The 18,637-nt window shown below is 58.7% G+C and overlaps 2 protein-coding genes across 7 annotated transcripts in view; both read right to left on the bottom strand.

Annotated features, from left to right (window-relative positions):
• The window catches only part of CELF5 (CUGBP Elav-like family member 5), a gene marked incomplete at its 3' end in the record, with an annotated part of 23,110 nt that extends 20,490 nt beyond the window's left edge, over window positions 1-2,620 (bottom strand). For 3 of the 5 annotated variants that reach the window (XM_084796515.1, XM_084796516.1, XM_084796517.1), the window contains exon 1: window positions 2,376-2,612. In XM_084796515.1, the coding sequence (XP_084652641.1) occupies window positions 2,376-2,520 (145 nt within the window). In that variant the 5' untranslated portion in view covers window positions 2,521-2,612. Of the gene's footprint in view, window positions 1-1,771; window positions 2,045-2,375 lie in introns of those variants that run through there. The other 2 variants (XM_084796520.1, XM_084796518.1) reach the window with 2 other exon arrangements.
• A 3,704-nt stretch (window positions 2,621-6,324) lies between these two features.
• NCLN (nicalin) lies at window positions 6,325-18,637 on the bottom strand. Of its 2 annotated transcripts, none has more exons than XM_084796499.1 (13): window positions 18,251-18,637; window positions 13,416-13,606; window positions 12,957-13,196; window positions 12,053-12,133; window positions 11,672-11,775; window positions 10,613-10,701; window positions 10,205-10,523; window positions 8,692-8,779; window positions 8,572-8,610; window positions 8,330-8,490; window positions 7,657-7,710; window positions 7,496-7,574; window positions 6,325-7,414 (listed from the first exon to the last, which is right to left on the bottom strand). In XM_084796499.1, exons 1-13 carry the CDS (start codon window positions 18,432-18,434, stop codon window positions 7,355-7,357), a joined length of 1,689 nt encoding a protein of 562 aa, XP_084652625.1. In that variant the 5' UTR covers window positions 18,435-18,637; the 3' UTR covers window positions 6,325-7,354. The 2 variants fall into 2 exon arrangements, with proteins under 2 accessions (XP_084652625.1, XP_084652626.1); XM_084796500.1 differs by having other exon boundaries at window positions 8,330-8,493; window positions 18,251-18,628.

Raw genomic sequence — 18,637 nt, forward strand, 5'->3', positions numbered from 1 at the left:
CCCTAAGGGGCGACTTGTGCTCCCTGGAAGATGGGGGACTTTGAGGCCTGGCTGAGGGAGCCCCAACTCTCTGGATGGTCCATGAGCCCCCATCTCTTCTTAAGCCACCCTCCCTTTTCTGCATTTCTGTCCAACAACTGGGGGCCTAGTTCACCCTGGGACCCCACCCATGTTGTTATGGGCTATCTCGAGGATGCACCCCAGAAACAAATCCACTGAAATATTGACAGGAGGGGCTGGAGAGATGGCTCAGGGGTTAAGAGCACTGGCTGCTCTTCCAAAGGTCCTGAGTTCAATTCCCAGCAACCACATGGCGGCTCACAGCCATCTATCATGTGATCTGATGCCCTCTTCTGGCACACATGCAGGCAGAACACTGTATACATAACAAATAAATAAATCTTTAAAGAAAAAAAAAAAAAAGAAATACTGCCAGGAGGCTCCAGGTTCTCTGCTCTGTGCAGTTACCAGCCCTGACTCATTGTCTTCTTTTTCCTGAATCCCAGAGAGGGGCAGCCACTGGCTGACAGTCACACAGCAGAGACCCAAACAGATCTACCTTTCTTGAGCCAGGGTCAAGTAGCCCAGGTTAGCCTTGAACCTGTTATGTAGCCGAGGATGACCTTGAACTCCTGATCCTCCTAAGCATGCCAAGTTTTGGGGTGGCAGGCAAACACCATTGTCCCTGGCCTCCAATACAGACTTCTGTCAGGATCTTAAGCCCCTCTTTTGCTGGCCTGAGGGATCCCTCCTTTTCACCGGGGTGCTACCTGGGAGGCTATGTTCCTCTAGTCCCCAGTGGCACTGCCAACAAGACTCTCTGCTGCCGAAATTCCCACCCCCAAGCCAAGTCCCTAACCGGTCCCCAGACCCCCTGGGAATACCAGAAAGGAAACAATTCCAGGTCCGCAGGCCTCACGGCTCTATCTCAGGCCCTCATGCCTTGCTGTCTCCTGTCTGGAATGCCTAAGGGAAGATGAGGGGGCCCCCACGCCAGCACCCATGTTTATCCTGGAGACGCAGACCACTGCCCTCCGAAGCCTCCAGGTTCCCATCAGAAGTTTCTAGAAACGAGTACTTAAGCCAGACCCTAGGCTCCTGAGCACAGAATCAAGGGTTTAAATGAAATCTCCAGTCTCATCTGTTTGAGAATGAGGTCAGTGGTTGAGTAAAACACTGAGGTGCAGAGGGGTCCCCCCTGCCCTGGAGCTAGCCCAACCTCAGGCCCAGCTGGCCGCCAGCCCCAGGGTCTTGCACTCGCTCGTTGGCTCAGGCGTTCACTCATGCACGCTCCCTCTCATTCATCGGTCCATCCTCTCACTCCTTTGCCCATTCATTCGTTCACCCAATTCCTCATTCATTCCACAGGCCCACGCCAGGCGCTGAGGTCCCTCCTGGGGTCCTGCTGATAATGGAGACCCTGGTCTCAACCTTGGACTGAGACACTGGGGCCTGGAATGGAGCAGAGTGGGGCGACCCTGTCCTCCCAGATGCCTCCATGGGAGGGAGAGCCAGGTTCCTCAGCCACCTGCTGTCGAGGCCATCCATGCCCGTCCTCCTCAGGCACCACCGGGATCCGGGCTCTGTCCAGAGGACCTCGCATTGTCTCAGCCTCAGCTCTGGCTTAGCCAGGTCCCACTTGAGCTCAGGGTGGGTGCAGAGGATCAGCAAGATGGCACCACCCAGGGAGGACTGCTTGGGTCCCCACATCCTCTGGGCCGCAGCCTCACTCCCCTCCCCCCTCCCCAAACCCCTGCGTCTTTGTAGTTACCGCTCAACCCCGGGTCCTGGGCATGTGTCCCGCCGCAGCCGAGCTAGCCCGGCTTTGTGAGCAGGATTGCCGGTCCGAGGTGGGAAGTTCCAGGCAGGGCCAAAGGGACAGAAAGCAATTGGGGTGGGGTGGGGGGGTAGGGGACCGGGAGGATAGGGTTCCTGGTGCTCCTGGCACAGGGTGGGAGTGAGGGGGGTGTCTGGGAATGGGAGGGAGAGGGGAGAGAGAGGAAGATGCCCAGGGAGAGGAGGGAGATGGAGGGAGATGACGGAGAGCGTTGGAAGAGGAGGGAGTGGGGAGGAGGGAGGGAGAGGGGGCGGAGGACGGGAGGGGGCAGCTGGATTGAGAGCGGCACCCCCAGGGCGGAGGAGGGTGCAGAGGAAGGTGAGTGGGGGCTGGGATGCAGGGGTGCAAGAGGAGGGGTGTGGGGGAGGGTCCCAGAGGGCTCAGGTGCGAGAGGGGTGTAGGGTTAGAGGAGTGCAGGTGTAGAAAAAAGGGTACAAAGGGGCCCTCAGGGGTGCAAGACGCAGGGTACCGGGATGCAGAAGCGGGTGCAGGGGGCGGGGTGCAGGGGCGGGCGTGGGGTGTGGGGCGCGGTGCCCACCTTTGTGCACGCCGGTGTGCGGGTCCTTGAGCACCGTCAGCTCGTAGATGCGGCCGAACTGCTCAAAGAGCGGCTTGAGGTCCTGTTCGTGCAGGTGGCGCGGGATCTGGCCCACGAAGAGCTTGATGGCGTCCAGGTCCTTCATGCCGTCGGGCCGCGCCCCGGGGCGCTCGGGCCCGCTGCCGCCCACCGGCCAGGCCCGGGCAGGAGCTGCGGTGCCTCCGCCGCTTCCCTGGATCAGCGGCCCCGCCCGCGCGCGACTGAGCCACAGCGCCCCCGGTGGCCGCCGTGGGCACTGCAGGGTGGGCGGCGCCGGCCTCGGGGAAACTGAGGCCCTGGGGTGCCTGAGCCTTGGAAGAGTATAGGGGAACTGAGGCTCGGGCCTCGCAAGACATAGCGACTCAAGGGGAAACCGAGTCCCAGAGGTCCTAAAGGTCTGGGGGCTGCAGGCTGGACATGCCCCTCAGAAAGATTGTCAGGTCTCCCCGCGCTGGCCTTGGCATCCTTGGTGTGTCTGTCACCAGCAGCCATGAGGTCTGCCCCTCAGCCAGGTACACTGGAGAAACTGAGGCAGGATTTCTGGGCCAGCCTGCGCTACATGGTAAGAGCCTGTGTCAAGACAAAACGGGTCAGCAAGCAATGAGCAGTTCTGGAAGGGGACTGTAGGTACATAGTGAAAGTCAGCCTGCGGCACCGACACAGAGGGCAGGGGAGTGACAGCTAAGGAGGGCAGAGAAACTCACAGGCCGTTCCAGGACAGAAGCAGATGCCCAGGCTGGTCCTTGAAAGCAATCCTCCTGCCTCAGTTCTTGACTCCTGGGTGACAGGCCTGTGCCACCATGCTCAACTCATATTTTTATTTTAAATTGAAGTTCCTGGTGCCATGGCTGCCTGTGTCAAAGACACCACCCGTGCCCATGCTGTATGTAGTTAGAACACGATGCTTGTTGGGTGCGGTGGTGCACACCTTTAATCTCAGCACTTGGGAGACAGAGGCAGGGGGATTACTGTGAGTTCGAGGCCAGCCTGGGCTGCATAGTGAATTCCAGGCCAGCCAGGGCTATGTCGAGAGACCCTGTCTCAAAAAAATAACAGGTAATATTTTATTTATCAGTTTTTGTGCATTTGTTTTAAATTATTGCAATAAAATATTCTATTTGTGTGTGTGTTTTGATTTGTGAGACAGGGTTTCTCCATGTGGACCTGTTTGTCCTGGACTCACTTTGTAGGCCAGGCTGGCCTTGAACTCACAGAGATCCTTCTGCCTCTGCCTCCAGAGTGCTGGGATTAAAGCTGTGCACTACCACCGCCCCTAACTATTCTCTGTGTTGGTAACTGAATTGGGGGTTTTTGTTTCCAGCGGAGGTAAAGGCAAGAGGCTTAGGGGTTCAAGGCCATCCTTGGCTACATAGAGAATTGGAGGCTAAGCTGGGTTACATGAGACAGTGTCTCAAATACATAAAAGAACTAAGTAGGAGAGTCCTGTTCCTATCATTTGTTTTTATAAAAAGATTTACCTATGTGGGGCAATGTTGCCTCCCTGCCTGTCTGCGCCCATGTGCAGTACCCACACAGGCCAGAAGGGGGCATCAGGTTCCTGGAGCTGCAGTTTTGTGTGGGTGCTGGGAACTGAGCTGGTGCCTATGCAGCCGGTGCTGTGACCCCTGAGCTGTCTCTCCAGACCCTGTAGTTTGTTCTAAAGAACAGGAACTGAGGCCCAGAGTGACTGATCCTTTGTGCAGGGTCACACAGCAAGGGTGTCGGAGTCTAATGCCAGTCCTGGAAGCCTAGATGTCTCCCATGATCCTTCAGGCATCAGTGCCTCAACCTCCCCATTTGCTATCAGCACTAGGGAGAGAAGGGAGTGGCTCCTGTGGGCTTGGCTTCACTATGGCGGCTAGATGCCACCAACCCCTCCTCCCCCCTCCCCCGCAGACACCGCATCCAGGCTGGCTTAGGAGCAGGGTGGGTGAGGCCCAGGGTCAGGGGTCACATACGAGCATCTCATCCTCTGCCTGCTTGGCTGGCTGAGGAGGCTGGGAGATGCTGAGGCTGGTCCTCAGACGAGCTGTTTCCATGGAGACCAGAGTAGGATGCTGGGAGCTCCGTGGGCCTCTGAGCTGTGAGAATCATTAAAAATCATCAAAAGAGGGGACCAGGCCTCCCGGGAGCTGAGGATGCCGGCTGAAGGCGGGGTCCTGCAATCTGCCCCGCAGCTGTCATACACCTGCCTCAACATCAGCTCTGGGGTCATGAGCTTCAGTCATTGTGCCCAGTTTTAAAGACACCTGTCCCCAAAACACATGGCAGGGAGGAGGCTGGCTCCACTGTGCTGCTCCCCTCAACCATGTTAGACCCTGTTTGGGAGACTCCTCTGACACCTCCAAACCCTGCAGGAGCTGACGTCTCCATAGCTATGCTGCAAGAGACTGGTGGCTGCTGGTCCATGGGAGGCAGAACCCGTGTGTGTGCACGAGTGTGTGCGTGTTATGCGCCTTGGCTGGCCTTTGCACGGACGTGTCCTCTGCCTGTACCCTCAGAGGAGTAGACTACTCTGGAGCTCACCTCCGCCTCAGTGGCCAGCTTGGAGGGCTTATCCACCGTCTAGGGTGCTGGACAGAGGCCCTGGCCTGCATCCACTCCCCACTGTGGAGGACGTAGGTTCCCAGAGGACAAACTCTCTCCCAACAGTGACCCTGACTGAGACCAGTGAAGGGGTGGGAGGGGCCCCTTTCCTCTCAGGATCCAGATCTGGCACCCATCTGTCACCTGGCCACCCTTCCCTGAGGACATAGGTTGGGACCAGCTGTGTCACCAGTGTCCGCCTGTGCAGCCCAGTGCAGGCACCTATGGTTGCCAGTGATTTACAACCTTTCTTAGTTTTTGAAGCTGGGTCTCATGTAGCACAGGCTGGCCTCAAACTCACCATGTAGCCAAGGATGACCTAGAACTGATCCTCCTACCTTCAGCTCAAGTGCCAGAATGACAGTCATGTGCCACCATGGCCAGCCTATGTAGCCAGTGTGGTGCAGGCCTGTCATTCTAGCTCTTAGAAAGCTGAGGCAGGAGGATTGCTACAATGCCAGCTGAGAATATACAGTGGCATCCTCCCTCAGGGGCAGGGTATGGCAGATGCACCAGTAACCTGAGTTGTAGCGGCCAAGGCCAGAGCCTGGCTGAGAGCTCAGAAGCCCTGACTAAGATAGGACCGAGGCTGACGAGAGGGCTCAGTGGGCAATGGTGCTTGCTGCCAAGCCTGACCAGCTGAGTTTGATTCCCTGGGCCTCACAGAGGAGAGCCTCTATCGCAAGTTGGCATGTGATGGTAGTGGTGTGGGGCAACACTTGCAAGTGCAGCCTCAGAAGCCTGGATCCTGGCACAGGCGGGATCTCAGTGCAGATCCTTAACAGCCCCAAGGCCCCAGGGACCTTTGGTTAAAGTGTCCCCACCTCCATGTTGGACTCAAGAGCTGAGCATCAAGATCTGGCCCCGCCACCATCCTCTGCCTGAATCCAGACCCCCCATTTTTCCAGGCTCCGTGATCACAAACACAGAAGGAAGAGACCCAGCTCCGAGTGCCTGTGGTCTGGGTCTGTCCCCCTTGGGTAGTTAAAGGTGAGGAAGCAATCCTGTCGCGAGCTGAGCAGACAGGCCGCCACCCTCGCAGCAGCAACGGACCTTTTGCTGCTGACAGGTATTATAAGACAAGGACTTGTGCCATGCTAGACCCAAACCTGCCCGGGCTCTCATGACGAACAGGGCTTTGGCGTGAGCTTGGCAGGGGGGGGAGCCAGGCCCCATGGGTCATGTCCCCAACGTCTGTGCCACAGAGAGCCTACAGTGCCAAGAAGCAGTCTTTGCTGAAGGACCCAAGGCGACAGGCAGGGCCTGCAGTGGTGTGTCCACGAGCCCGGGACAGCAGACACTCCCCAGGACACTTGCAGGCGAGGTCCTTCAATATGGCTTTTATTTTGTAACCCGCCAACTGCAGACCCCCAGCCACCCTAGCCATCAACTGTCACCCTCCCCCATGACCTGTCAGAACAGAGGAGGTGGCACATGCACTGTGTGACTTTTCCAATGGCAGACAGGGTGGCACTGGCCTCAGACCCGTAACCAGCTGCCAGGACAGGAGTGGAGAGGGGGCTGGACCCAGGGCACAGTCGGGCAGCAGGTGGCTGTGCCCAGGGCCAGGGCAGCAGCTGACTCCTCCCACAGTGCTGCGGCAGGACAGAGGCGGCCTGCAATGGGCTGGGGCGCCCTCCTAGCCTGACACCGCCTGGGTCATATTGCTATCGAATCAATTCACTGTGGGGTCCCTGAGGTCGACTGCCAGCACGGATGTCCCCTTCCGCCCTCCCTCCCAAAGCTGTCCTGGTGGTGGGGACACCCAGGGCTGTGCTGGGCCTAGCTGTTCTATCAGACGCTGTGACAGAGGGGCTGGCTCCCCAGGGAGCCACACATCACAGGCAGGACACTGAGGTGGGGGACGAGGTGGGGAAGGTAGGGAGATCTCAGGGCTGCACGCTCCCGACCAAGGGCTAATTCTTGCCCTGCCACCAGCACCTGGACCGAGGGAAAAGGGACACTTGCAAGAAGGGATGGGACGTGGAGGCCGGAACCCAGGGTGGCTCAGATCCAGCTGGGGGACCAGGTGGGTTCAGTGGTAGCCGAAGTGACAACAGGCGGGGCGGGGGTCTGGGGAGGAACAGGGAGACACACGGGGCAGGCTGCTGGGACCCGGCCACTGGGGAAGCCAGCACTGACGTGTGGCCCTTCAGTGCACGTGGCCCGGGCCGCTGTTCAGTCCCAGTGAGTTCATCTGCGGGCGGGCCGGGCTCTCCTCCAGAGAAGTTCAAGGAAATGGACCAGGAGAGGCTTCCTGGTGTCCTAGTGACCCATCAAAACCCTCTGTGGTTCGGTCTGGCACTACGGGTGCCTGGGCCAGTCCCTCCTGGGCCGCCTGTGCACAGCGGCTGTCACTGCGCCTTGGCCTTGAGCAGCAGTCTCTGCACCGTCTTGTACAGCACGTGGAAGTGCTGGTGGGGGACACAACGTGTGAGGAGATGGGGACACCAGAGCTGTCCCACCCCCACCCAGAGCCCGGCACAGCAGCTCACCTGGACGGCCGTGTACGCCATGCCGAGGTAAGCCCCAATGCACACGGCAAGCAGCAGGTCGAAGATGGCTGGCTTGACCCTGAGGGACAGCCCGTGGGGTGAGGAATGGCACAACGGCCTCCCTGCAGACTGCGGTCCCCTGGCTTTGGCCCAGCACTCACCTGTATGCACTCATCACCTGCTTCAGCTGGTCGTAAAAGACGAACTCGGGGTCCCTGCACAGAGACAGCCCTGGCTCAGTGCCGCTCCACAGACTCCTCAGACAACTATGCTGGGGTTTCAGCACTTGGGAAGCTGACACAGGAGCATGACAGGTTTGAGGCTTGCCCAGACTATAGATCTAGAGCTCTGGGGCTGGAGAGGTGGCTCAGAGGTTAAGAGCACTGTCTGTTCTTCCAGAGGTCCTGAGTTTAATTCCCAGCAACCACATACATGGTGGCTCACAACCATCTATACTGAGATCTGGTGCCCTCTTCTGGTGTGTGTGCAGAATACTGTATAAATAAATAACTTTAAAAAAAAAAAGCACTCAATTCATCTGAGCGCAGTGGCGCACGCCTGTAATCCCAGCACTCGGGAGGCAGAGGCAGGAGGATTTCTGTGAGTTCGAGGCCAGCCTGGTCTACAGAGTGAGTCCAGGACTGCCAAGGCTACACAAAGAAACCCTGTCTGAAAAAAATAAAAAAAAATAAAAAAAATAAAGTGCTCAATTCAGAAAGCGAAACATCTTGAAATAGCTCAGAAGGGAAGTAGAAACTTGCCAGGCTGGGCACCCAGGCTGTGCCGCGGCCTGTTTTGGACCCACGTCGCCCCGGCTGGGCAGCAGCTGCTCACCGCTTGTCAGCCTTCACGTGGTGCTGGCGCACGTCCTTCAGGTAACGGCTCAGGAAGTGCTCCAGTGTACTCAGGAATGTGCCGTCCTTGTCCAGCAGCTGGGCTGCCCGAGGCTGGTTGGTGAGCCAGTCCATCACTGAGTCTAGCTGCTCCTGCTGGACCTGCTGGGGTGTAGCAAGCTGGGGTCACACCGGGGTCACAGCAGTAGTTCCTGGGGTCCCACCCAATGCCCCACACTTTACCATCTGCTCCGTGAACACCGGCATGTCTGGGGGTGTCCCCTGTAGAGGGAGGGGCAGGGTGTGAGGTGGCCCGCTGGGCTGTGTGTACCACACGGGCAGGGCGAGGACCACATGGCTCACCTTCTCTGTCAGGTTGTAGATGACCCGTGTCAGGGCCTCAGCGATGATCCGTGTGTTTCGAGTCAGGGTCTTGGAGTCTACCCGGGACCTTGGGGACACAGGGACAGGCTTCTCAGGCAGGGCAGGCAGTCCCTGGTGCCTCTGAGGAGCTGGTCACAGGGGCTGAGTGTGTCTGACCAAGGCCCCCACCCAGGGCAGCCAAGGTCCAATGTGGTGAGGGTGTCACCACCATGGTATGGAGATATGACAGCATCTGCAGGGCCCAGGACGCCCCAAAGGGAACAGCCACACAAGGGCCCCTTTTGGGGTGAGCATCCAACCTTCCTTCAACCCAGCAGCCAGCCTGACTTGAATCCTAGGGTCCCTGCTCCTCATTGCTAGCTTCCAGGTGTGTGACTGGCTGGTGGCCTTCCTACACACCCGCCCTCTGCCATGAAGTCATCCAGCCATGGTCAGGCCATGTGACCTCTAGAAGCCGGCTCTATTCCTCCTTAAAGAGGTCATCAGCTTATGCCACACCCAAAACCTTCTCTCCTGGGAAGGTGGTGAAAGGTGGCCCTTAAAGAGGGCTCTAGAAATTATTTGCTACAGAAAGTTCTAGAAGGGAACTCCAGGGACTGTCCAGGAAGATGTCACCACTCTTCCCCCACCAGCTCTGTGGAAGGCTCTAGAAGGGCACATCCCTCCGTGAGAGACTGCTTTTTTGTTGTTTTTTGAGACAGGGTTTCTGTGTGAAGCCCTGGCTACCCTGTACTCGCTTTTGTAGACCAGGCTGGCCTCAGACTCATGGAAATCCGCCTGCTTCTACCTAGTGCTGAGATTAAAGGAATGCACCACCACCACCTGACTTGAAGGCTCTAGAAGGTTCTAGAAGGTGCCCCCCCCATGGGTTCTGAAAGCTGCTCCACCAAAAGGTGCCCCTATGGAAGGTTCTAGAGCAGTGGTTCCCAACCTTGCTAATGCTGTGACCCTTTAACATAGTTCCTCGTGTTGTCCTGATCCCCCAAGTTTGTTGCTACTTCATAACTGACATTTCACTACTGTATGAATTTTCTTTCTTAAGATTTTTCCAAACAGTGTTTCTCTCTATGTATCCCTGGCTGTCATGGACCCGTTTTGTAGACCAGGCTGGCCTCGAACTCACAGTGATCCGCCTGCCTCTGCCTCCTGAGTGCTGGAATTAAAGACGCGCACCACCACGCCCGGTTATGAATCTTTTTTTTTTTTTTTTTTTTTTTTGAGACAGGGTTTCTCTGTGTAGCTTTGGCCGGTTATGAATCTTAATGTAAATATCTGGTATACAGGACATCACAAATTCTGTTCTGGAAGCTGCTCCTACCCAGGAAAGATCTGGAAGGTGGTTTGTCTCCCATAAGGAAGCTCCTGCTAATGGCTACACCCCCCACTCTCACCCCACCCCCGTGCTCTAAAGGGAACCCGAGAACCCCACAGAATCCCAGGCGCCGCCCCTCACAGAAGGCCCAGGCCGTGGTCTCCGGCCAGTCCCACTTACCGCACATCCATGATGCTGCTGCGTGGCCCTGCGCGGTGGCTCTCCAGGTGCGACAGCGTGAAGGCGGGCAGCCTGCGGATGGCGAAGCGCTCGTGCTCCCAGGCCAGCACGTCGTCTGCTAGGTTGATCTTCTTGTGCACCATGGAGAAGCTGACGTCGGGGAACTGGTGCGCAGCCACCGTCTCCAGCTCCCGCAGGAAGGCATGCTGCAGCGTCCCCTCCCGTGGCGGCTTGGACACATGCAAGCGCAGGTGGCTCCCACGTCCCACAGTGTCCAGGCACAGCACAAAGGCCACGTTGTCCTGCAGCAGGCTGGAGTCTGTGGGTGGGAGTGGGAGTGTCAGAGGGGCAAAGCCCTGCCCACCAAACCCAGACCCGCCCATCAGTCGGCTCCCAGGCCCCGCCCACCTGTGTGGTCCAGGCTGTCCTCCAGCCAGCGCTTGGTGCCCTGGTAGTTGAATTTGCCCCCTCCAGAGGCGAAGAACAGGAGGTTGTACCTGCAGGTGCACAGGTCACGAGGGCGATACGGGTTACCAATGGGATGCTGGGAACCTCAGGTCTCTCCAGACCCACAACCAGGTAATACCCCACCACCCCAGGACAGGGGCTCCCCAACTCTGACAGCTACACATGTCCCAGATGCTGCAGGGGCCCCAGGGGAGGCAGCTCAGGACTCAACCTCACACAGAGGAAGGAACTCAGGCTGCTCACGCTTCCAGATGCCAAAAGCTGGCTGCCCCACAAATTAGCTGTATGGTCCTCAGATCTCACAGGTGTCCCACACCCTCACCTTCCTGGGAACCACAGCCAGGTCACTGAGCCCAGGTTGTCCCTGACCTGTATCGCTGACTGGCCACTGTCACACAGGGCTGCCAAGCCAGCCAGGACAGGGTGAGGGCGCTAGTGCAGGCCATGAGGGACAGACATAGCTGGGGCGGCAAGAAGAAAGCTGCGTCACAGCTTTATTTTTTTTTAAATAATTTATTTAATTTCATTTTATGTGCATTAGTATGAAAGTAACAGAGTAACCGGAGTTACAGCAGTTGTGAGCTGCCATGTGGGTGCTGGGAATTGAACCCTAGTCCTTTGGAAGAGTAGGCGGTGCTCTTAACCACTGAGCCATCTCTCCAGCCCTGCCTCACAGCTTTAAAGAAGAGATGCTTCCCTCAGCCCCACCTTAAGATCTATCGTCCTGTGTCCTACTGCCACCCTGTGACCACGAGGTGGCCTGGGGCCACCTGTGTGCCTCAGCTCACAAAGGCTGAACCCACTCTCACGTGACCAGACCCACAGCCAAGCCTGTATGGCACCTCAGACACGCGTGACTGTAACAGCTGCTGAGTACCAAGTGGGTGGAGACCAGTGATGCTGCTCCGGGCCCATCTCTCCACAGAGCACCACCCAGGGGTGTCAGCACAAAGGGGAGACACTGGCTCAGACACTTCCCCCGCCCCCTGTGGCACTCACGCTGCATGTGTGCGCTTGTACGTGTAGAGGCGCGAGAAGAGGCGAGCCAGCTCCAGCAGCACAGAGATGCCGCTCCCGTTTGAGTCAGCGCCCAGAGACAGCCACTGTGGGCAAAAGACCCATAAGTCACGCCTCCTGCAGGCCAGGCCCACACGCTCGGTGCCAGAGCCACAGGGCACAAACAGTTAGAAGGGAGACCCAGTGGGCCACACCTTTAACCCCAACACTTGTGAGGCTGAGGCAGGGGGATTTCTCTACGTTCTAGGACAGCCAGAGCTGCAGAGAGGCTGTCTCAAAACAAACAAAAAAGGGCCACGGGCAGTTGGCAGCCACTGCCTGCTGCATCTGTGTGTCCCTGGTCCTGTGTACTGGGGTACTTACCGGGGCCACCCCAAAGGCGTCGTAGTGAGCCACAAGGACAATGGTGGGCAGATCCTCGCCTCCCAGCCCCGTCAGCCGCCCCTGCAGAGAGACAGCGATGGCCCCGGTGCCCAGGACAGCTTGGCTGTGGCTCCTAAGGGCCACCCTGCTGTGCTGTGAGTTTTGACACCAGGGGAAGGCACTGGCAGCACACAAAGCTTGACTGTCCCCTCAACCCTGTCCCTCCGGGGGTACAGAACAATGCAGAGGCTTCTAGAACCCAAACACTGGTGTGGCCATGCTGTGTGCCCTCCAATGGACAAGCGCACAAATTGCTTGGCCCAGGAAGGGGCTGCAGAGTGAGACTGCAGAGGCCAAGTCCCCAGGACCCTTTACATGACTAAGTGACAGCCTGCCCATCCCACCTTCACAGGAGTTGTGGGACGCTGCAGATGACCACGCAGTGTGCACTGGGTCTGCAGCCTGGGCTGGCCTCCCACTCATCCCGAGTCCTCCCGTGGCCAACCCACTCACCCGCAGCTCCCTCACAGGGCAGACTCAGAACAGCCCTGGCCCCAGAACTAAAAAACTGCAGTGTCCTTTTCTGGTTATTAAAACATGGTCTCTTACATCTCAAGGCCAGCCTTGAACTCACTATGTAGCTCAGGACGGCCCTGCACTCCTGACCCTCCTGCCTCAGCCTTCAAGGCCTGTGTGACCACACCTGGCTACCTGCTGCGGCTGGAGACCAGGCCTCAGTGATCCCGGCAAGCGTGGCCCACTGAGCCCCACCTCCAGCCTGAAGTAAGGAAAGTTCCTCGGTTGGTTACTGCCACCTCCCGTGGGGACTGGAGCTCTGGAATCAGGGCACACAGCCTATGCAGGGGACCTGGGGCGGTCTTAGGAATGGCGAGGTGGGGCTCACCTCCACGCTGGTGATCAGCCAGTCGCTCACCGCCTGGCTCTGAGCCCCGCTGGTCACCATCTGGAAACCGTTGGCGGTGGCCGTGTGGAGCAGCACTTCAGCGGCAGAGGCCGAGCCCTGTGAGGCAGAGGCGGCCTGCGTCTGCTCGTAGATGGACAGCAGGGCCTCGTCCTCCACGGCAAAGTACACGGGCACCACGGTCTCCATGGCCAGCATCTCAGGCTCAATCTCCATGAATTGCTGTGGGGACACATGCGCTCAGGACACATGCGCTCAGGAAACGGCAGCCGCCCCAGGGCGTCTCCCCATCTCAGCTCCCATAATAAAGATGGAGGAGTCAGTCCAATGTCCCCGGGACAAACCACCTTCTGTGGGGCTCAGAAAGGTAAAGCAAGTGCCCAAGGACACACAGCCGACGCAACCTGAGGGGCAGGGATGGCGACTGTGACACGGGCTCACCCGGACAACGTCCTGGGGCACGGCAGCCATGGCACGGGGCAGGATGATGACCACGGCGCCCGCTGACTGTCGCAGAGCCTTCTGATAGTGCTCATAGGAGAAGTCCAGCAGCCGCATCAGCACGCAGCGGCGGCTCAGCACATCCGCATCCACCGTGCGCGCCTCTGTGTTGAGCACTGCATTCCGTGTGCCTGTGGGGGGCGTGGCGTCATGGCGTCATGACTGGGCTCCCTGTACCCATCACAGCCCAGCCGTTGACCTCCAAACTCCATCCAGTTCCTCCACACCTGCCTCACAACCACGGGAGGCCCAGACGGGCCCTGAGGGGTCTCAGACTACAGGTGAACCGCACGGACCGATGGTGCCCCAGCGAGCAGCTCCCTCCAGGGAGTGGAGTCCTCTGGGCCCTGGGACCCACTTACAGGCAGGCTGGGTGGCACAGCATACAGCAGGTGCTTCATAAATGTTCAACTCTCACAAGAGTGATGGCAGCCAGCACCCTTAGAGCGTGACTACACAGACTGGAGGGGACTCGATCCTGCTGTGGTCTCCAGGGTGGTCACCTGGACACCGATACAGAAACTACCATGAAACCCTCCTTCATCAAAGGACCAAATGTCGAAGGCACACGATGGTTGGGTCTGGGACAGTTCAATGCAACCACGTGGGGTAAACAGCGCCCCAGAGACCTGGATGAGGACCTGACGCCCATAGGCTGAGACCCTGTGGTACACTAAGATAAAAATGGCCATCCCTTGGGCCCACAGGGAGCCTCAGGCCCAGGGCTAGCTGAGGTCCTGAGCCCACTCACTGGGACTACAGAATCTCAGAGGTAGGAGTGGGGCAGGGGGCCGCTAGGAAGTTTCCTAGAAGCCAGCACAGGCCAGGCACCCCGTAAAAATTCTGTCCTTCCAGGGAGAGGCAACTCCCCTCCCTCTTCAACCTGTTGATTAGCCGCCAGCTATTCCCCAGGTCCCTAGAGTGTCCCCTAGAAGGCTACGGGCTATGGCAGGGCACATGGTACTCTGTTCCCTGTGGGGATGTGACATAGAGCCCCAGTGGGCAGCCCCAAGACTCCCCAAAACAAGAGGGAAGCCAGGGCCCTGTGACCTGAACCGTGGTTAGCCAGGGTCACAGCCCCACCCCCTGAGGATGGCAGGGTCGGCTCAGGCGTGCCACGACGGCAGGTGCAGGCATAGTCAACATGCGGCTCTCCATTGCTGGCTGCTCAGCTCAGTGGTGTCAGTGACTGTGTGCCCATAAAACTTTATCCACAACCAGCGGGGAGGCCACGCCTCATTGGTTGGCTCAAGAGGTGAAGCTGAGCCTCAGGGCCATTGAGCCACTCGGGAGAATGACAAGATGCCGAAGTCCTGTCCCAAACTCCACTAAGCCAAGAAGGTAGGTCCTGAGGAGGCCAGAGTCCACAGCAGGAGGGATGGTGGCCTCGGTCACACCCCACAAGCCTCGTTTCCCATCAGAGTCATTTATTTCTCAACAAAACCCAGGGGAAGTTGGGTAAGGGGAGCCACAGTGAGGCTAGGGAGCAGGCCGAGGCTGAGGGGAGCCCAAGGGATTTATGCCCAGGGTTTTTCAAGACCAGCTCCGGCTGGCTGTCCCATCACGGGTCCCCAGGGGCGCAGACAGGACGCAGGGGACCACTAGTTCATATCCAGCCGAGGATGGGTAAGAATGCCACACGTCACGCATATGGTCTCCTGCAAACATGAGCTCATTCACAGGCTAGCCCACCCAAGGGGCTGTGGGTGTGTGTAGCAGTTAGGAGGCCGAGAGCTCATTCACAGGCTAGCCCACCCAAGGGGCTGTGTGTGTGTGTAGCAGTTAGGAGGCCGAGAGCTCATTCACAGGCTAGCCCACCCAAGGGGCTGTGGGTGTGTGTAGCAGTTAGGAGGACGAGAGCTCATTCACAGGCTAGCCCACCCAAGGGGCTGTGGGTGTGTGTAGCAGTTAGGAGGCCGAGAGCTCATTCACAGGCTAGCCCACCCAAGGGGCTGTGGGTGTGTGTAGCAGTTAGGAGGCCGAGAGCTCATTCACAGGCTAGCCCACCCAAGGGGCTGTGGGTGTGTGTAGCAGTTAGGAGGCCGAGAGCTCATTCACAGGCTAGCCCACCCAAGGGGCTGTGGGTGTGTGTAGCAGTTAGGAGGCCAAGAGCTCATTCACAGGCTAGCCCACCCAAGGGGCTGTGGGTGTGTGTAGCAGTTAGGAGGCCGAGAGCTCATTCACAGGCTAGCCCACCCAAGGGGCTGTGGGTGTGTGTAGCAGTTAGGAGGACGAGAGCTCATTCACAGGCTAGCCCACCCAAGGGGCTGTGGGTGTGTGTAGCAGTTAGGAGGACGAGAGCTCATTCACAGGCTAGCCCACCCAAGGGGCTGTGGGTGTGTGTAGCAGTTAGGAGGCCGAGAGCTCATTCACAGGCTAGCCCACCCAAGGGGCTGTGGGTGTGTGTAGCAGTTAGGAGGCCGAGAGCTCATTCACAGGCTAGCCCACCCAAGGGGCTGTGGGTGTGTGTAGCAGTTAGGAGGCCGAGAGCTCATTCACAGGCTAGCCCACCCAAGGGGCTGTGGGTGTGTGTAGCAGTTAGGAGGCCAAGAGCTCATTCACAGGCTAGCCCACCCAAGGGGCTGTGGGTGTGTGTAGCAGTTAGGAGGCCGAGAGCTCATTCACAGGCTAGCCCACCCAAGGGGCTGTGGGTGTGTGTAGCAGTTAGGAGGCCGAGAGCTCATTCACAGGCTAGCCCACCCAAGGGGCTGTGGGTGTGTGTAGCAGTTAGGAGGCCGAGAGCTCATTCACAGGCTAGCCCACCCAAGGGGCTGTGGGTGTGTGTAGCAGTTAGGAGGCCGAGAGCTCATTCACAGGCTAGCCCACCCAAGGGGCTGTGGGTGTGTGTAGCAGTTAGGAGGCCGAGAGCTCATTCACAGGCTAGCCCACCCAAGGGGCTGTGGGTGTGTGTAGCAGTTAGGAGGCCGAGAGCTCATTCACAGGCTAGCCCACCCAAGGGGCTGTGGGTGTGTGTAGCAGTTAGGAGGACGAGAGCTCATTCACAGGCTAGCCCACCCAAGGGGCTGTGGGTGTGTGTAGCAGTTAGGAGGCCGAGAGCTCATTCACAGGCTAGCCCACCCAAGGGGCTGTGGGTGTGTGTAGCAGTTAGGAGGCCGAGAGCTCATTCACAGGCTAGCCCACCCAAGGGGCTGTGGGTGTGTGTAGCAGTTAGGAGGCCGAGAGCTCATTCACAGGCTAGCCCACCCAAGGGGCTGTGGGTGTGTGTAGCAGTTAGGAGGACGAGAGCTCATTCACAGGCTAGCCCACCCAAGGGGCTGTGGGTGTGTGTAGCAGTTAGGAGGACGAGAGCTCATTCACAGGCTAGCCCACCCAAGGGGCTGTGGGTGTGTGTAGCAGTTAGGAGGCCGAGAGCTCATTCACAGGCTAGCCCACCCAAGGGGCTGTGGGTGTGTGTAGCAGTTAGGAGGCCGAGAGCTCATTCACAGGCTAGCCCACCCAAGGGGCTGTGGGTGTGTGTAGCAGTTAGGAGGCCGAGAGCTCATTCACAGGCTAGCCCACCCAAGGGGCTGTGGGTGTGTGTAGCAGTTAGGAGGACGAGAGCTCATTCACAGGCTAGCCCACCCAAGGGGCTGTGGGTGTGTGTAGCAGTTAGGAGGCCGAGAGCTCATTCACAGGCTAGCCCACCCAAGGGGCTGTGGGTGTGTGTAGCAGTTAGGAGGCCGAGAGCTCATTCACAGGCTAGCCCACCCAAGGGGCTGTGGGTGTGTGTAGCAGTTAGGAGGACGAGTGACCTAGAACTGACTGCCCCTCTGGACCATGGAAGGCTCTGGAACAACTGTAGTAGGATCTCAAGTGACCGCTGGCTTTATGTGGCTTTGTGGGGGTGTTCCCCAGCCACACAAGTGGAACCGCACAGTGGACAGCTTAGCAGGTGGCACTTGAGAAGGTGCCAGGCGCCAGGCCACAAAGAACTACAAGCAAGTGCTAACCACGCCAGGGGTGCCTGGCCACCTACTCCTGGCCCTGTGGACCTGGACTAGGATGAGACCCTCACCCTAGCATGCTTTGGGTGCCAGGAAGGACCCTGCAAGGTGCTAGGGCAGCCACCTGACCTCCTCCGCTTGGGCCCCTCCAAGATGGGGCAGCCACATGACTCCTGATGTGGCAACACTGCTTTATGAATAATTCCGAGCACAAAGGCACATAGGATCCATGTATAGTGGCCGGGGTAAAGAGACCCAGGCTGGCCCACATGCTGGGGGCCGGGCAATTGACGTTCAGGAGCATTCTGAGTATCAAGACTAGAAGGCAAATCAAAGACCAGAAGGTTCTGGAAGGCCTGATACCACAAGCAGGAAAGCAGGCTTTGAGAAACCCAGCACCTAGGTGTGGGGACACTGACCCCCAGAGAACCCTGACAAGGGGTGGGGAACAGAGCAAAAAGGTGAAAGGGTGGTGCTGTAAGAATCAAGGCCCCGGGGGCCCCAAAAAGCAGGCCTGGGGTGCAGAGGCGGGCCTGAGAAGTCTGGGGGCAACCAGTGACACGAGAGGATCAGGGTGACAGGGGATCGAGGAGAGGCAGGAATCAGGGTAGCGAAGATGGGATGGGGTGACAGGAGTCAGTGTGACAGCAGGCGGTCCGGTGACAGGGTGAGGGTGGGGTTGCCAGGAACGGGATCAGTATGTCAGTGGGGAAATCGGGGTAACAGTCGGGAGTCCTCGGCATGACAATGAGAGGATCGCAGTGACTGGGGGGACCGGTGTGGCGGTGGGAGAGAAGGAGGCGACAGGAGACGAGGTCAGGGGTCGCTCACCGTATGGCTGGCCCTGCAGGTCGTACTGCTGCATGCGGTACACGGTGAACTCGTGCGCGGCGTCGGCGGCGGGCAGCGGCGGCGCCACGAGCAGCAGCACGGCGGGCAGGAAGACGATGAAGCCTAGTGGCAGGCATGACGCCTTCAGCACGTTCTCCAGCACCTCGCCCGCTTCCTCCAGCATCCCGGCGGGCGGCGAGCCGCAAAGCCGGCGGCGGCGGACGGCGACGGGAAGCGGCCGCGGCTCCGCGGACTCAGCTCGGCATGGGCGACCGCTGAGGTCCTTCGGGCAGAGCCACGGACAGCCTGCGCTTGCCCAAGGGTCCTTTGGGCAGCGTTGCGGATGGCCCTGACTGCCGCGCTGCCCGCTGGGAAGTATAGTCCTCT

Source organism: Acomys minous, assembly GCF_964271855.1.
Source record: "Acomys minous genome assembly, chromosome: 9".
Lineage (NCBI taxonomy): Eukaryota > Metazoa > Chordata > Mammalia > Rodentia > Muridae > Acomys > Acomys minous.

Bases quoted from the DNA above. Each gene is read 5' to 3' on its own strand.
- NCLN (XM_084796500.1), bottom strand. From the start codon at position 18,434: ATGCTGGAGGAAGCGGGCGAGGTGCTGGAGAACGTGCTGAAGGCGTCA. The intron at 12,134-12,956 runs GTGAGCCCCACC...GTCTCTCTGCAG, and splicing joins GGCTGATCACCAGCGTGGAG to GGGCGGCTGACGGGGCTGGG. The intron at 7,575-7,656 runs GTGAGTGCTGGG...GCTGTCCCTCAG, and splicing joins CAGGTGATGAGTGCATACAG to GGTCAAGCCAGCCATCTTCG.